The sequence below is a fragment of the Carettochelys insculpta genome, chromosome 2 (genome assembly GCF_033958435.1).
Source record: "Carettochelys insculpta isolate YL-2023 chromosome 2, ASM3395843v1, whole genome shotgun sequence".
Classification (NCBI taxonomy): domain Eukaryota; kingdom Metazoa; phylum Chordata; order Testudines; family Carettochelyidae; genus Carettochelys; species Carettochelys insculpta.
In genome coordinates, this window is record NC_134138.1 from 174,471,718 (window position 1) to 174,490,912 (window position 19,195).

At 42.4% G+C, this 19,195-nt stretch overlaps 1 protein-coding gene across 4 annotated transcripts in view; it reads left to right on the top strand.

Moving 5' to 3' along the window:
• The window catches only part of TNS3 (tensin 3), a 376,357-nt gene that overhangs the window by 59,355 nt on the left and 297,807 nt on the right, over nt 1-19,195 (top strand). For 3 of the 4 annotated variants that reach the window (XM_074988033.1, XM_074988034.1, XM_074988037.1), the window contains exon 2: nt 7,087-7,131. The exons of the other annotated variant lie outside the window; for it this stretch is intronic. In XM_074988033.1, coding sequence (XP_074844134.1) covers nt 7,087-7,131 — 45 coding nt within the window. The remainder of the gene's footprint in view (nt 1-7,086; nt 7,132-19,195) is intronic. 4 annotated transcript variants of the gene reach the window in all.

Sequence of the window (19,195 nt, forward strand, 5' to 3'; positions counted from 1 at the left end):
GTGATACATCACAGTAAATTTAGTGCTCTTAGACACCTTGTTAAATTGAGCTAGCAGAGCCTACATAGAGTGTATTCTCTTAATGACCATACTTTCCTTTAACGGATTGTAGTAGTTTGAGGCAGCATTGAGTAGTGCCCAGAACACAGGCCTGATAGTCAACAAAACTAGATTTTTCCCCTTCTGATCCTGTACATACTGCAAGCAAAACATTTGTATTCTCCATGCCTCAGTACCCCCTGCAGTAATACCCACCTTTGTAAAAGGATTTTGGGATTTCGGATGACAGCACTACATTTTGTAAAATGTTTTATTATATGATGTATTTCATCCTGAAATATATTTATTTCTTTTAGCTGTCCCATAACTTCTTCAGTTACAAATACCTCTCTCAATTATTTGCACAGGAGAACTCTGTCTGATTAGCATTTTAGAGTATAGAGGGTTTTTTCTTTAATTGTTGAACTCACCCTCCTTGTCCTTAGCTCATTTATATGGGTACCATTACATTGATTTGATGCAAACCCCTGGTGACTAGTTGGTGCGTTGACCTGTGCAGCTGCAGGGGGAAGAACTTGCAGAAAGAAATGGTACAGTTTAAGCCAATTGAATGTCTTGCTTCGTTGTATTTCCATGGTAGGAGAAATGAAGGGTATGTATTGAGCAAATTGTTGTTTCCCTTGTACTGTAAGGGACAGTAAGCGTTGATAATTCTCAGGGCAAAAATTATGAAAAGATTGAAATATCTGTTCCTTTATGTTGTGATTTTTGTAGCACCTCTTTTGTTAAGTTCATTAGTTACAGAATTTGAGTCCAGATTCATCCGTCCTAAATCTCGGATATTCAGATGTGAAGTTTTAACTTCACTTGATAGAAAAATTTGGACACACAGCCTTTCTCTGAGTGGTGGTTCTTTCATACTGCTATGAATCCACTGGGAATGGAGTAAAGTGGGGGAAAAATTCCCTTACTCACTTGAACAAATTCTTGGACCCCTCAGAGAATCCTTTATTGGCCCAGAGGTGCAGACAGTTTCCAGGTTGCTTTAACTATGTTTTAACAGCTTGCAGCAGGAGAAAAGATAGTCACCCGGGGGGGGGGGGGGGGGGAGAAATAGGAGAGGAAACCTGAAAATACTAATTGCCAAAAAGCAACATAGAAGTCCTATGGAATCTGAGTGAAGGAAGGAGTGAGAACTTTTCTGTACCACTTTCAACCTGTATGAGAGCTTGAGTATCACTTCCAGGCCAAGTAGCTGTTGAGACCCTTTGGGATCACAGAACATCATGACTGCCTGTACTGCTCCAATTGTTTCTTGGAGATTAAGAGTTGGCAAATATGAATTACATATCTTTTTACTGACACTTTGCATACTTGTTTTAAATTTTCTACCCATCATTTGCTTATTGCTGTGCTCAGAGATGGGTGAACTCTTTGTAGCAAGCAGTGTATTTGGGTCTTTGTTAGTGAGTTTACTCCAAGGGTCAAGTGCTAATCAAACAGCATCACAAAATTTGGCTGGTGATGACATTTTACTATTAGTATTGCTGAACTAGTCATGGTATTCTTGAATATATTTGTTGTTCTTTATATGTAATTAAATCTAATATTTGGCTAGCAACACAGACTGTTCATGAGACTCATTCTTTCTTATCTGGAAGAAGCACAGCAGATTGCTCTTAATAACAATGCAGGTAGTTACAATTTCTGGGAAATAATATTTAACAGGGAATGAGACTCTATCCCACTGATTTTAACGTGAATGAGATTTGGATATTAGCAAAAGCATGTCACTCATTAGCAACATTTTTGGAAGGTGGGCTGTACCTGAGGGCAGGTTTGCAAAGTTGCAGCCCTAGGAGGAAGTGTCAAGACATGCTGAGCTTCCCATGTAAGCAGGTATGCGAAGCTGCAGATGGGCAAGAAAGTACCGGGACCAGTCTTTGTGTATGATTATGTGCGACTATGCAACCCTGTCTGCAGCCAGCTGTCAGCCCATGCAAGTGCTTTCTTCTGTTGCTGCAGCCCAGCAAACTAGCCTGTATTCAGGCACTGCACAGGAGGTAAGCAGTGGTGGGATAGGAGGAGAGGCTGTGGTCTGAGCCCTAGTGGGCCAGGGGCAGTGCTCCCTGTATGCTGAGTGCTTGGCATCCACCCAGGAGATTCAGGTGTCATCCAGCTGATTAGCAGAGCACCCACAGCCACCCACAACCGACAGCATCTGTTTCTGCTGGTGGTGCACATCTTCTCATGCCTTGGTGCACATAACAAAATTTATTCCACTCAGGAAGGGAAAAAAATTTGAGGGCACTCTGGCCGGGGTGGAGGGAACTGCAGCTATGATGCTAGAACAATATAGTACTTCTTCCTGTACTCTCTGTCAGGGGATTGAACATGGGGAAGAAAGCACAAGGATGCACCGAGTCCTGGTGCTTTGAGAGTGAAGGGCAACGTGCTGTTCTGTAGTCCCCCTGTGCCCCAGCTCCCATTAGAAAGCCATGGCATCCAGGCTGCATCCTTCCTGCAGGCAGATTTTCAGGGCTGCATCCATGGAAGATGCATATCAGCCCGGCCTTTCCTTGCGGCTGCTTTGCAATCTTGCCTTCCTCTTATTAGCAATTGCCAGGTCACTGCCACTCTTTGCTGGCAGCAGAGGATCTTCTAATCAGCAAAATCCACTGTAAATAGTCTATTCTTTTTTTTTTTTTTTTTTTACAACATTCATGTGTTTAAGATCTCATAATATGCTTCTTGTTTTAACATTTAGATATAACTCTGGTGTTTATGAATGATTTAAAATTGTGGCAAGTATCGGAGGGGTAGCCGCGTTAGTCTGGATCTGTAACAGCAACGAAGGGTCCTGTGGCACCTTATAGACTAACAGAAAAGTTTTGAGCATGAGCTTTCGTGAGCACAGACTCACTTCATCAGAGGTGAGTCTGTGCTCACGAAAGCTCATGCTCAAAACTTTTCTGTTAGTCTATAAGGTGCCACAGCACCCTTCGTTGCTGTTAAAATTGTAGAACATAACTTGTGACTTTGATATGGATGTATAAAAGCCGAGTCATTACCGTCTCATAGCTCTTCCACCGCCTATACTCCAGTCCCTAGTAAACTTTTATCCCTCTTGTAAAAAGCACTAAGCAAATAGGCTCGAATTGGTGCTCTTGATGGCATTATTCTGTCAAGAGAGGCAAAAGGTATAGCAAGGTTTAGGTGCGGGAGGTTGGCATTCTTGCTAGGCATGTCTTGCCTATACTGTGGGTAAAGGTCTCCAGAGTTGTTTAATCGGATGCCATACTCTAAAACAGAGTGATGATGATTGAAGTACTGTTTATTCTGAGCCCTGTTGTTTTGAAGAATTGTATTTGCCAGAGCTGGGAGGAGGGAGGGAGAAATGTAGGAAATGTAACAAGAGAGCCTCAGAAACCACAGAGATTTTTTTTTTTTGCAGCTCCTTCCCAAGTTTAAAAATTAATCCAATTTTATGCAAATTGTGTGAGGTTTAGCCCATTTTCCCTCAAAAATAAGCCAGTTGTTGAGAAAAAACCATGCGAAATTTAAAAAATGGAAATGAGTTCTGGATGAGAGTTAATTCAATTTTTAGGAGGGAAAAAAGTATTGAATTTCAGTTTGTTTAGTGCAGGCCACACTGCAGGCCCCAATCTCTGTTAGGATCTCTGGGCACTACAGTCATACAAATAAATGTTAGTAGTAAAGATCATAAACAGAAGACATTTCCTCCCTACACATTTCTCAGACTCTTAGTAGAATGTGGATGCTGAAATGTAGTAAGGAAGACTGCGCCTGGTTCATCGTTGATGGTTGTCCTTAAGGATGGAATATTACGGTGGCTGCTCTTCTTGCCAGCTTGGGTGGTTTGCTTTGGTTTATTTGCTTGTGCCTTTTGGGTGGGGAGGAAGCACCAAAAATGTTTTCCATCCTGGACAGGACGGCTGCATCTACCTAGACAGCTTCTGTCAACAGAACAGCCCTTTTGTTGACAAAACTCACCAAGTGTCTGCAAGGCTGAAGTGCTCTGTTGAGAGTTTGTCGACAAAACTGACCTATTCAGCTGGCAGCGTTATCCCTGTTCCTGATCAGGAGTCGTGCCCGTGCAGACAGTTCTGGTGACAGAGTAGGCTTCCGGTTCCCTTTGCAGCCCTGTTTGCAAAGCTTCTGGTTAGCCGTTCTGTCGAGAGAAGGCAAGGTGGTGTAGCTACTCTCTGTCAACGGACTGGCTTGGTCTTTTATGTATAGACTCAGTCTGTCGACAGAGGTACTGCCGAGGTTTCTCTGGCTGCCCATGTAGATGTAGCCGATAGATTTGGCTGATTGTATTTCTGGAGGTTTCATTGCATGACAGTGTTTTGCTAACAGAAGCCTGCAGTCTAGATATAGCCTTACAGGAAGAAGATTGTGTGGTGTATTAGGGAATGTCACATTTGTATAAAAAAGCTGGTCACATTCTTTAAGTTTGTCTTCCTGCTTTTACGGGGTGGAGGGAAACACAGTGAGAGAAAAAACATTCCTGGAGGGGATTAATTTTGAGGTGACTAAAATTGACACTTTGATCCCTTCCATCTGCAGGTAAGCATGTTAGAACTTGTTAATATATTTGGTAGCAAATTCCCTTTTGCCTTTTATGTTTGGAAAATTGCTCATAGCCCACACATGACTATGTAATTGGGAGAAATTGTTCATTCTTGCCTGGAGGAAGGCATTTCTCTGTCTGTCAAGCTTGAGTTCCAAAGAAGAAAGGAAAATGCGGTCTATGAAAGAGTAGCATAACTCCTGGTCTGGCCATGGTTTTGCTACAAAATAGCCATTAAAAGACTAAAAGTATTTATATAGAGTTGCTGGCTCAATATAGGCTGCTAGATTTGCACTGCATGCTATACATCTGGGAGGGATGTACTGATTTCAGTAGAGCGTTGGCTTTATTTGAGAAGGCAAAAAAAAAAGATGTGGGGGGGTGCAGCTATACCAGGACATGGTGCAAATGGTCACAAGCAAATATCCATCTTCCAAGCCATCTTAAGAGAGACTCACTATAGCAGAAGTCAGCAACTCCTGCACGCGAGCCAGTTTTCATCAGCACACAAGACAGGAGCTCAGCCCTGACCCTCCACCCCCATGCAGCAGGGAGCTTGCTCAAATTTTGGGGCTCTGCCTCAGAAAGGTTGCTGATCCCTGAACTGTAGCTTGTTCACCCATGCTATCACAGCGTGGCTCTTTGTCACCCCCTAATGGCTGAACCTCTGATAGAGGACCTGGGTATTGGATCTGGTTCTTTGACTCAGGAACTAGAGGCTCATGCTTTTAAATCTGTAGTTGCTGGGGGTGATTTCCCATAGATGGCTAGGCATCATTATAAAGTGTTGGGAACCACTAATTTAATGAGTTGTAGTGTATTATTTATTTAATTTGCTTGAGTATGCTCTGTGGGACTTGGTAATTGCTGCCCTGTACTCACACAATAGATGTGGACGGCTGAAGAAAGTCCAGGGAACTAAGAGAAGTCACACATACATTGCTTAACTATTTTGTAAAACAGTTACCAATTGAAATGAAGCTAAAATGATTGTTTTCATAAAAAGGACACATAGCTTTATTACGTTCTTTACAGGGAAAAGGATTTAACTTCCCAAAATTTCCCTCCCAATGATATTTGAGCTGCTGAAGATTCATACAAAGCAATTATTAAAATCAGTAACAAAACCCTATTAGTGGACTAGGTTATCAGCTGCTTCCTTTCAACTTGTGTTGCAGAAATGTCTGTTTTCTCATATACGTTCCACAGATTTTGAACATAGTTAGACAATGCTGAGCTCAGTCTTCTTCTTTTTTAAAGAGCCCCTTGCCAGAGGTTGTTAATACAAGAGGTTGACATTAAAATTAGTTTTTAAGGGCACCCAGATATAGGATAAACTGTGGCTACAGTAAATAACACGAAATAGAATGATCGGAGTAAATTATGGGGTAGTGTTTTTAAAAGGAATTATCCTGATAAGGTGTAATTTCAGTGAAAAATTGCTAGTGTATCTTCCTGACATAAGATCAGAATTATGAAGAGTTCCAAGAGTCAAAGCCTTGTTTATAAATAGTTCCAGTGAAGTCTATGAGGCATGCCACGTAAAAAAAATGAGCAGGATCTGACCCATTGCCATTTAAAAGACTCACCATTTCTGACCAAAGATATGGGCCTGTTAAATACAGCTAAGAGTTGATAAAGAGCAGAGTAAGAGTAGTAGGAAGTTATCTCTTAGCAGTCCGTAAGCTCCTTATTTAGGAACGAGTGGTTTATATTGACAATGAGCCATGGTATGTCATAACAACATTTCAACTTAGTCTTCAAACAAGTCAACAAGCATTTGTGCATGCATATGCAATGGAGATGTGAACACAGACATTCTTTCAAGTGTGCTGTTGCAAGTTGTTTGCACAGTTGTGTATATATTTTGCATGTAGAGCTTCAGTGCTATCTTTTATTGGACCAGCTTCTGTTGGTGAGAGAGACAAGCCTTTGGTCTTTGGCAAAAGTCTTCTTCAATGGGTAAGGATGTAAATTATTACATGCAGGGTGGGAACAAATAATAAGACTTCATGAAAAATCAGAGACTTCTTTTTTTAAAAAAAATCTCTTGTGCTTGTTTCATTGCTAATGACCCAAACCATATCTGATGAAATATTGGGGGTCAAAAATTGTTTATAAATATAACTGTATAAACACACCAAAATAAACAAAGAATTTTCTTTGTAAGTTACACTGTGGTAAAGGAGCCAAAAATAAGAATTAAAGTAGAAACTGAAAACCATCATTAATATTTGAAAGAAGCCTTTCTGTTTCAGCATTGATTTTCCCTCTCATGTTAGCTAGCGTTGTTTGAGAAAGCTGGGGGAGACAATGGGGTATACCTGAGGTATACTGTACCTATATGACTCTCAAGGGGTTAAACTTTATTTCTTAAATGCTGTTGTAATGAAAGGAGGGGAAGTTTTCCTAATTGTAGTAAAGTATTTTTGGAATTTGCCCCATCAGTTGGTAATATTTCACTAATTAAAGCAACCCTTTGTTTAACCCAGGCTGACAAGAGTTCGTCTGGAGGACTGGCTGTTGGACAAGCCGAGGTACGTTCATTCTTCAGCAAATCAACTCGTTTTATGAAATGACCTTTCTGAAGTAATGCTTTTAACTTAGAGGAAAGTAATCACATCTGTGAATTCCTTATGGTTTCCATGCTGCTGTGGGTTGCAGACTCTAAAATGCCTTGCTCTGTTTTACTGCCTCTGAGTCCTGTGTGTAATGAAAATGAACCAAATAAAAGAAATATGTTAATAGGCACACATATCTTTATGACTGGAAGGCATGGAGAGTGATTGGATTGCAAAATGTTTTGTAAATTAGATTGTAAATGTTTGCAGAGGGAATGTTTGCAAGTCGGGTGGGCAGGGCACATAATGGTTTCCTACTGAGACTAAAAGGAACATGACCATCTGGGACACTTGCATCCTAGGGGGCCACATGGCCTATGGCTGTGGTTTGGCATAGGGGTGACCTTTGTTCGCCAGACTAGCTCCATGCTTGGGAACTATGGATCTGCCCTGAGGGTGGGAGCTGTGTTCATTTGCAGAGATCATTTGGGAGAATGTAAATGAAATACAAAATTATAAAAGCTTTGTATCCCAGATGAATGATAATGTCCGGAACTGAACACTGTTGTATATCAAAACTGTTTTCTAAACTTTAGACCTAAAAATGCTTGAAGAAATACAGGAAATACTACATATATCATTGACACAGTGTGTATGTTTGCTGAATTCAGTTGTTTACTTTGTTTGGTGGGATCCTGCTAGTTAAGAAGCCTGGTTTGCAAGATCAAGGAAAGAAGAAAACTGCTGACTGATTTCTCAGTTTTGTCCAAAATACTTTGAATACTTTTTATTCCTTCCAGTACACACAGTTGACTCAGTGTTTCTCTTGACAACTTATTAGGCCATGATTTAGTAGCTTTCTTTGGTAACCTTTTTTCTTCATTATAGACATATGGTGGTGCACGTCAAGATTTGGAAATGCCATTTTCTTATTGCTAGTAATAGCACTTTAACACCTACCTATCAGTTTCCATCTCTAGAATTTAAAAAAAAAAATCAGTTAATTAATCCTAAATGGCCTTCTGAGATGGGGATACTTCAAAAGTTCGTTCTTGTTTTAGAGGTGTTACAGATTCCAGCAATATCCTATATTTAATAAGAAATGCTGCTTGAACCAGTTATTCCTCTGAAATTAAAATGAATTTGAATGCATCCATTCTAACCACAATAGACCTAAGTGTTGCCAACTCTTAGGACTTTATTGTGAATCTCACATACTGGCTACATCTACACAAGAGAGTTTTGTCAACAAAACTCACCACAAGTCCACACACAAAATGTGTTTTGTCGACAATCTGTCGATAAAACTCAGTACTTCCACTGACGGTGTTCTGCGTCTCTGCATTGAGGAATAACACCTTTGTCAACAATTTCTGTCAAGCAAATACCCATTTAGATGCTACAGAGGGGAGGGGAGGAGGGCTTCTGTTGATGGACAGGGCTTCTGGTTTACAGGACAGCCCTGTTTGCTGAACTTCCAGTTGGCCCTGCTGTTGAGAGAGCAGTCTCTCTGCTCTCTGTTGACAGAGTGGATTGCTTTTGTGTGTGATCTGTTAGACTGTAACTTCTGTGGACAGATCGCTGTAGTGTAGACGGAGCGTAAGTCTCTCTCTCTCTCTTTCTGTCTCTCTCTATCTCTCTTCCTCCTCCCCCTTGCAAGTTTCTAGCCTTCAGGCTTGCGGAGGCAGTCGTGACTCCTAACAATTCAAAACCCAGAATTCAAATAAAAAGAACCCCAGATGTAGTGTTTTTTTTAAAAATCTCATAATTTTTAAGCCAGTCTCATTTCTGACAGGAAGGGTGGCTGATTTCATGACATGTGAATGTACAAGACTGAGGGGAGATATTTATTCTCCAGTAATCTTAATCAGCATCATAAATTTATTCTTTAGGCTATGTCTACATGGCAATTTCTATTTCAAGATACAAATGTATCCCGAAATAGCAACGTTGCAGCTTTTCCCTACACTCAAAATAGTGTGGCTGTTTGGAACGTGGTATTCTGGTTCTGGTACCCGTCGTCGTATGAGGGGTAGTGGAACTTTCAGGACAGCTGTTTATTCCAAACTTTGGTACAGTTTGTACAGCACCAATTTCAGAATGAGGAATTTTGAAATAATTTAAAAAACAACTTGCTGTGTATACATAGCTTTAGTTACCTTGCTATTTTGCTCCTTTGTCAAATTTGCAAACTGGACTATGTAAACCATTTGATTAACCACTGAATCACTGTAGAAACCATTTGATTTGCAGCAACTTGGTTGCAAGTGTTTTGGGCTTCCATGGGGTCAGAGAGGAGGCAAAGTATGCTGGTATATCTTTAGCTTGAGAGAACCACAGAAAATATGAAATTCAGAGTTGCTGATCAATACCCAAGAGGAAGAGTTCCAGAGCTGAGACCCTCCATTTTCACAATGTGACTGCCTCACGGATGGTTCACTTTGATGAAGAACAAGCAACAGTCTGTGGAGCATGTTGGTAGGTAGCATGAAAACAGTGGAGTTATCAAGAGGTTTTGCGAGCTGAAAAAAGATGGAACTGGGGACCATGTGAGGTAACTAATAGTATGTTGCACCAGGAGAAGGAGCTGGGCTTCTGAGGAATACAAGGATGCAGTAAGGAGAAAGTAGGAGGATCTGGTTGGGTTGGGAAGGAGGATAGTGAGAGGAAGAAGGAGAAAACAAAGATCTTGTGAACTGTCTTAGTCTGTTTTTATCCCAGAATTTCATTACAGTAACTCCTCACTGAACCTTGTGTCAGTTAATGTTTCGTTATTAGGTTGCTTATCTATTAGAGCACATGATCATTTAAAGTTATGCAGTGCCTCCTTATGCCATTGTTTGGCCTCCTGCTTTATCTCTTACTTACAGGATTTTCTGGCAAAGCAGTCTGTGCTCATGTGGGCTTGGAACGAGGGTGGGCAGCAGACCCCCACCAGCGCCCTGATGTTCCCTGTACAGTACTGTCTGCGGCGAGGCAGCTGCCAGCAGCAGTTCAGTTCCTGCTCTCCAGAGTGCTGTGCTGCTCCTGCCCTCTGCCTTGACGCTGCTCCAGTGTGGGATGGGGGAGAAGGGACCTGATGTCAGAATTTCTGTCCTCCCACAAAGAAGTGCCCTGCTCCGCACCCCGTCTGCACAAAAGCAGGTTGCAAGCATCTGCAGTTTCCTGACTCTGAAGTTCCTGTTCCACAGTACTTAAAGGGGTAGTGCACTTGAAGTGGGGCCAGAGTACTTAAAGTGGCACTGTGTGTCTCTGTTCTTTCTCTCTCTCACATGTGTGCACACACACACGTGTGCACGTACACACACGCTGTACATCAGTCTGTCTCTCACACACAGTGTGTCCAAGCCCACTAATGAGGGGTGTTAACAGCGGCAGTTGTCCCAGGGCCCCACATTTCAAAGAGGCCAGAAGGTCGAGCCACCACTACCACTAAAGAAGCAGCAGTTTCAGCAAGAGTGCCAGGCCCCTTTGAAACACCGCGCAGTGCCGTGCTGCCGGGCCACGTGCGGCTCTGAGCAAGCATGTGGGGGAGGGAAGAGGGCTGATTGACCTAACCACTGCCCCTTCTGCCCTTGTGGGGCAGGTAGCCATGGCCCCACGCCCGCCTTGCCCCTGGGTCCATGGCAGCTGCCGTTGCAGCTGTGTGCGTCTCTCTCACATTCCTGTGCATCCCCCTTGGCACTGCACAGCTATGTGTGTGGCATCCAGCAGCATAGCATGGCGTTATCCTTACGTTCTGTTTCTGCAGGGAAGTGTCTTGTCTGTCTTCCCTCCTGCCTCAGTCCACACTGCCTTGTACGGTGTGAGGCTACATTAACAGCAACATGTTAATTCTTCAGGGCTCAGCTGAGTGTTAGTTCCTCGTTTAATAACAAGGCATTCCCTGGGAAATATTCTGTCCTCTGAATCCACCGCCTCAACCAAACTTCACCATCATCATTGCTGTGTACAGTACTAAATTCTTTAAAATTGCTTAAAGCATACAGGCTGTGTCTATACTAGAGAGATTTGTCGACAGATGAGGCCTGTTTGCGGAGCTTCTGGTCAGCTGTTCGGTCAACAGAGGGCAGGGCAGTCTGGCTGCTCTCTGTCGGCAGCGTGGATTGGTCTGTTGATCTGCTTTTGTGTGTAGATGCACTCTGTCCTCATTGTATGTGCATGTACTGTCTTTTGTCTGCTGAAAAGCATTTCCCTAGAACCTAACACCCCGCCCCCATTTACATTAAGTCTTATGGGGAAATTGAATTCACCTAACACGGCTTTGCTTAAAGTAGCATTTTTCAGGAACGTAACTATAAGTGAGGAGTTACTGTACTTAATAAACATGATTTCAGCTGCACACCAATCTCTGAGAAATAGCTTATTATAATTATTTTGCTTTTTTAATTACGTAAAATAAAAATTGCATTTCATGTTTGTGTGTTGCAATTTTTCACACTACTGTAAATATGGGCCCAGTTGTTCAGTAGACTTTTTTTTTTTTTGGCTAATCTTCAGACTCAACCTGTGATCCGAAATGCAGGATTCAAAAATAAGATTTCGAGATAAAACCGTCAAAGGTTTTTGTTTTTTTTTCTGATTTGGGCATCATCAAAATCGAGCTGGATGCAGCTCTGGTGTATAATAAGTCTAGTTTGAATGTACTTAAGTTACATGACTCTGTAAGCTGAATCACACATGCTGCATTTGAAAATTTCCAGCAAATGTTGATCTGTATCTTCAATATTGAGTTTAATGAAGTTACTCTGGATGTACACTCCTGGTCAGTGTGTAAACCACCAGATGGGTGAGGCTAGCTCCGAGCTCTGCCCTTCTGCCTGAGCACTCCCCAGCTTCCCAATAGGAGTCCAGAGCCTCACCACGACAGTTGCTGGCCCCCATCCTAGGCTAGTGCCCCCAGTGCTGGGAATGTGAGTGACACAGCTGCAGGTCTGGAGTGCCAGGACATGGGTGGCAGGGGCCCAGCTCCACCCCCTAGCCTTGGAGCATCTGAAAAGTGGGCAGTGTGACTCCAGGAGCACGAAGAGGATGGGAGGTGTGGCTCCAGGCTCAGACCACTGGGAAGATAGGCAATACAGTCCAATCAAGAACCACTGCACGGGGGAAGACACAGAGTAGGATGTGGGGGGAGGGGACAGCTCTGGGGGTAGAGTGGGAACAGGGTCATGCCTGGCTGTTTGGACATAGCCTTTCCCAGGGTAAGATACCCTCTGCCCACCTTTACACCGATGTAACTCACGGGAGATTTTGTGTCTTGGTTAATAAGTGTGTTGATGATGGGCAGTCAGGAATAATATCCAGATCTCTTGGGTAGCTGGGTTGGCTCCAGAGCAACACTAGGAGCCAGTTTAATCATCTTTTTGTCACTACATGAGCAGGTGTGGATGACAACAAGCAAGGAGTAGATTTGTTGAGTAAGGAAGGGTCATTCTTATGTAATCCCTTTTCTGAACATAATCACAGTTTAATCCACTTGCCCAGGTCTGACAGAGCAAGGGTTGTATGATCATTTTATAAAGGGGTCCATCGTATCTGATTTCTGTTTCCAGAAATGCATTAAACACTTAGCTTAAACAGGAGGATCACATTCAACTCTCATGCATTATGCTGGCTCAGTCACAGATGGCAGGGGAGGACTCAAGTGTATACGCCTCGGGCTAGTAGAAGCAGTTTCTATTCTGGATGAGTTGAAGCAGACAGCCCCAGTTATCAGCACTCTCTGCTGCTCAGCCAGAGAACAGATTTGATGTCGTCTGTGAAGACAGCTGTTTTTCTGCCTCCTCTGCTAGAGGAAAAAGGGCTAGATGGGAGTGGCTATTAGTAAGAGAGGCGGAGTCCCTTATGAGAAAAAAGGGAAGGCTTTATCCCACCTCCCCAATATACGTAGACTAGAGTGTAAATGGATATCGTTAAAGGAGGTGGTGGAGTGTGATTGAAAACCATCTGTTTTGAGCAGTCAAGGAGCTTTGGCCATAAAAAGTTGACAATGAAGAGATGTAAATACAATGTGATGGCTGTCCAAATGCAGACATGTTGTTTATGATAACTCAGCATGCTTCACCAATCAATTATCTAATACCCTGGGAGTACAGAGAAAGCATTAGATCATGTACTTCAGCTGAACATTATCTAATGCATTAAATTTAGTACGAGCGCTTGCAGCAGCATAAAAGCAGAAGCTGATTTCTCTCATGACCAGATTTGCACATGCTTTACTATAGCAATGTTCCCTGAAATAGCTTGGGCTATGCTGCTCTACCATGAGGATGTCCCTGCCACAGGGCCTGAACAGCATGCACATGCTAGTATTGCCAGTGCTCATATGGCAGAGATGCTAGACCTAAGAATCTTAAACAAACAAATAAATAAATAAATAAAAAAAAAGGAACACCCAGATTAGAATAAGAAGCTAAATTTCTGGGTTGTTTAAGTTTGTGGCAAGTCCATTGCCACTAAGCTAATACTGATCCCCAGTGAACCCTTTAAAAATTGATATGAGTTATAGTAATGTTGTTAGATAACTAGTATTTGGAACCATAAACACTTAGTTTTATTGTTTTGTTTGTTCACATATTGTGATATAAACATCACACAACCTGATTCTCAGCCCCCCAGTCCATGCTTGTTCAGAATTCCCATTGATGTCACTGGGTGTGTTTTGTATAGCATGGACTATGGAATTTGGTCTCTGTTGAATAATAGTAGGGGAACATAAATATGCACATGTGGATGCTCCCTGTTCCACTAAAATGTGACACCATTTAATAAGTATCAGAGAGGTAGCTGTGTTAGTCTGTAGCTTCGAGAACAACAAGAAGTCTTGTGGCACCTTATAGACTAACAGATATTTTGGAGCATAAGCTCTCGTGGGCAAAGACCCACTTCATCAGATGCATGTCATGTCATGCATCTGATGAAGTGGGTCTTTGCCCACGAAAGCGTATGCTCCAAAATATCGGTTAATCTATAATGTGCCACAAGACTTCTTGTTGTTCTCAAAACTATTTAATAAATGCTTTGTGGTGTGTGTCCTCGGAGTGGATGAATCTTGTAATATTAGAGAAAAATAAATGGGCAATACATTAAAAATGTTGTTGGCAAACCAGAATGTTATTCATCACCATGCTCTCACAGGTTCACTTCAGCACAAACACAGTAAGAACCATGGAAAAAATACAATAATAAAAAGATTACTACAAGTCTTCCAATGTCCAGTGAGAAGAAGGCTATTGTATTCAAGGATAGACTTGGTAACTTTGCACTCAAGTTAACTTCTAAGGAAGATGCTTATAAGATTTAATAATTTATTTGTGGTAGTTAATGAAACAGTTTTGTATGATCTGATTTATCTGTAATGATTGTGGTTTGACCTGACAGTTGCAAGGGAGTAGCAATGCAAGTTCAGTTGCTAAATACACAATTTCTTGTGAATGTATTATGAGATTAGAGATTTTTTTAGCCAAGATAAAGTTTCATTTTCTCAACATAGCAAAAAGGCACACAGCATCTTTAATCACTTGGTTTTACCCAGTCTTGAAATATGCATTTAAATTGAGAATAAATTCTGAGTCCCCCAAGAATAAAATCTGAATTCAGATGGGACTTGTCGAGTCACCGACATTCGGATTCCTGCACCTTTCTATAGAAAGGAAGGGCTTTTCTTTCTGACATAGACTATAGTTGACTGTAGTTAAGGAGCAAACATTTAAAATATAATTATTGTCCCCTAGAAATTACTTGTCAGCCCCACCTCTGAGATTTCAGATGAAGTTGATATTTCACTTGAAATCCTGTTCTTCACCTTTCCTGTTGTGATCACAAGAAGGCACGGAAGTGCCATTGGCAGGTAGTGTAGCACTACTATTGCTCTGAAGAGTGATGAGAGAAAACAGCCATCCAGTCATGTGTATTGTATTTGTAAAGATTTAGGGCTGCGCTTTGGAAAGGGGTGAAATATTTAGTGAACCAAATCTAGAATCTAGCCTGCATTTTCCTCACCATTGTTTTATGAGGACTACTGCTGAGCAACTTATTTCTATGGCTAGGTTAGATTCACTGTTTTTATTCAGCTAGTCACACAACAATTAGGAAGTCGGTAATGTGAATAGATTTAGTTACTTTCTCTCTTCCTTTGCAGAAGAATTTAAAGGTTGCTTTCTGTTAATTGAGACTGCCCTAAGTTAGGTCTTGTAACATATTGTTATTAATTGATTCCGTTACTTAGTTTGGCCAGTTGTGAAACATGATCACATGGGCTTCGCAGGCTTAGGTTTGGCATCTTCCTAATTGCAGAAAACTGAATGTGCTTGCCCCACCTCTTGCCATACCCCTTTCCTGAGGGCCCGCACCATCCTTTCTCCTAAGCCCTGTCTCCTGCTCAGTCCATTCCCCCTCCCTCCATCACTCACTCTCCCTCCCCCCTCACACATTTTCACTTGGCTGGGGCAAAAGATTGGGGTATAGGGGTGAGGGCTCTGGCTGGGTGTCCAGGTTCTGGGGTTGGGATGGAGGTGAGGGGGTTGGAGAGTGGAAGGGGTCTCCAGGCTGAGGCAGGGAGTGCAGCATCCTGGTGGAGCTTACCGTGTCTCCCAGAAAGTGGCCACTGGGTACCTGTAGCCCCTAGGTTCATGGGTAGCAAGGGAGGTTCTATGAGAGGTGTGATTCCTGGCCTATGGGAACCGCAGAGTCAGCACTGGGGCTGGCACAGCGTGTAGAGCTTCTGTGTGTGTAAGGGCCACAGGGACCTGGAGGCTACTTCTGGGAGCCACCTGGAGATAGGTCAGAAAGGAAGCCTGTCCTAGCTTTGGTCCCCCTCTGTGCCTCCAGCTGGACTTTTACTGGCCCAGACAGCTATGCTGACCACACTGCCAGGGTTCATTTTCAGCTGGTGTTCCAGTCAAAAACTGGATATCTGGCAACCCTACGCAGGCCTTGGGAATGAAGAAAATAAAGAATGCATATATTTTTATTTCCTTAAGAATAAAAGTGATCTGTATTTTTATTGTATCTCCTACCCTTGTAATATAGCTGTGTTTAATGGGGTCTTTTTTCTCTTTAAAAAATACAGGGCTTTTAGAACTTAGTGAAAGACACAGATAAAGAAAAAAATGTCTTTGATCCTATAGGGTGGTGTTAGCTTCCTAGAACTGCCTTTAGGGAAGGTTAACCCTGCAGACCCAGAGGATAAAAAGCTTTAACAAGCATGTAGAAAGCATTTTTCAATGGGCCAGTTCTGTAGGGATGATATACTTAAAGTATTTTGACAGATTGATTAGTTTTGAAATTGCCTAAAGATTTCCAGAAGCTTTTCAGGTCATACAGGAAATAAAAATAAAGTCCCTTAAGTACTGTTTGGTGATTCAAAGAATGTGTGAACAGTTTTGGTGAGGTTGTTAGGTAGGCTACATTATACATTTAGGTTGACGTGAAACAGATTAGGCTGACCTAATTCTGCAAATGCCTACGTCAAAATGTTGTTCCTGTCCAGGAAACTCACCCACTACATTGATTAAATAATTCTACCTCACTAAGAAGCATAGAATCAGCATTAATATAGTTAGATCAACATAATGTCAGTGAAGACACTGAGATTGGTTACATCAACTGTTGCTGCTTTCCAGAAGTGATCCTACAGAGCCCAGACTGGCAGGGAAATCTGTGCAAGTGCTTTTGTTGAGGACACACATGGGTGACACAAAGTGCGACATGGGGACATGCAAAAGCGATTTAATTACTGCAGCAGCTCTAGTCAACATAACTTGGGTCTACATAATTTGGTACTGCAGACATACCCTAGGAGAGTGGCATTTCCATGCAGTGTACTTTGTGGCTACATATTTTGATTGGAGGGCTAAATTCCAGAGGCTGTAAAATTAAAAATGGGAACTACATGTTACTCTTGAAAGGGAAATCTTCTATCCCTCTTATGTAGACCTGGTAAATTTCTTCGCCAGTGAAGGAAGTTTCAGCAGCTTCGTTTGGAAGTCAGACAGTAAAATGTTTCAAATCTAATGAAGTGGAGCTTGGAAGCTATGAACCTTAGCTGAAAATCAGTTGGCAATCACGTGAGTAAGGTGCAGTATCAGACTTACCGCTGAAGAAATGCAATGTTTGTTAATTGGTCATAGGTGATGTGTGGGGGATGTACAGGAGGACATATGCGCCCCTCCGTGTTGCACCCTTCTGCACACACCATCAGTGCCACATGGCATCCGATGAGCACAGGGGCCTCCCAAGCATGGCTCAGCCTTAGAGCAGCACGAGGTTCCTAGCTCATGCTACTCCTAGGCTGTACCACTTTGGGAAAAGGGGGGACTGCCCCAAACACATTGGAAGCAGCAGACGGGTGTGGAGCAGGGGAGGGAGGAGGATTGGGCATCGACAGAGCAGGAGCAGGCGGGGGAGGAGCATGGTGCATGGCAGGAGTAGGGGGAAGGGCACGTGGCTGGTGGACCCCCTTAGAGTCCCTGCACCTGTTGTCTCTGTTGTTGGTTAAATTCTCAGTTTTAGAAAGGGATACCAAACCAAACACAGGGTTTAAGTACCTGTGAAAGCTAGATACAATTTACATAATATGTAAAATCTCCGAATAGAGGGTATGAACTAACCCACACGCTGACTGGGGTAAGGAAACTTCTTTGGTGGAAATATTAACACCCCCGCACCTTTTTTTTCTTGACACTTTCCTGGTAAACCTCTGGGTACTAGAATAGATGGAGCATCACTAGAAAACCGTAGAGGATTGCTCTGACAAAATGGATGCCCTCACCAGAGTTCACCCTTATCAGGCATCCTCCTGTATTGAGAGACCACCTTGACTTACTGAGTGCAGTTCTGCCCTGCTATTATTAAATCATCTCTGTTGTTAAGCAACTGTCTATTATGGTCTGTGGAGTGGTCACTTATGACAAGTTTCAGTGAACAGAAAAACACTGAGATGCTAGCATCTGATTCAAAGTAAATATTTCCATCATTTATGAACATTCAATATGTATTTTTCAAGAGCTGATGGGTGCACTTCATGTAGGGAGCACAGAACCACAGAGCACATGCAATTTACTAAGCTTTTATGCCTATGCATTTTTTATACTTCTCCCCTGTTTCTTCCTTGGGGAGAAGGAAGTGAAAAGATGCAGTCAGAGAAACAACATAATTCAGAACCTGTCACAGAAGTTTGTCCCAGAAAAAGTAGTTTTATATGCAGTAAACATAGTGGGTATGATGCCTGTTTTAAGGAGGATGCTGGGTTTAGTATAAGACTCCAGTTGTGAAATAGTTTAATGGTGAGATTGCGCATTTTGGGGGGTGCAGCGTCCAGTTTTGCCATGAGTGGTTGAAAAACATGCATCCTCAGCCCCCTCAGCTGTTCACTTTGTTCATTGCTCTGTCACGCAGCTGCTGCTGTCTCTCTTTGTAGCAGTTCATTTTCTCTGTGTTTCTCGCTGTCCTCCTCCCCGTGTCGCAGCTTGCTTTTCTCATCTGGATGTCCTGTTTACTATGAGACATCCAGGGGTGGCTTTGTGGTTTGAGCCACCTGAGGTGCTGTACTGCACAGAAAGTTGGGCTGGCAGGTTTCTGCATGATCTTGAACCCTCCGTCCTTCCTTCCCACATTAGCTGTTTTCATGAGCATCTTCATTAAGGATGAACAACTGTGGAGGGAGGAAATATGCATGGATCTAAATACAGCCAGAGAAGAACATAATGTGCCTCTTTGCTGTTCCTGTGCAGTTGTGAGCCTACATCTGTGATTTTGATTTAGTTTAGCCTTATCTGAGTCCATAAGACTTGTGTAAAATAAAAATGTATATCAAGGAAAATAACAGTTTTGAGGGAATATTTTCAATTTTTTTGACATCCTTGTATCTGGGTTGTTTGCTGTTAAGGTATTTCTATTAAAAGTTTATTTAGAAGAAACACCTGGAAAATATAGTGGGTAAGACTCTCCTGTGCCAACCTGTGCTTGGCTCAGAAGAAAGAATGGGATGAGAGTATACATCTACAGAGATTAGAGGTGGATTAAGGATTCTAGATGCAGC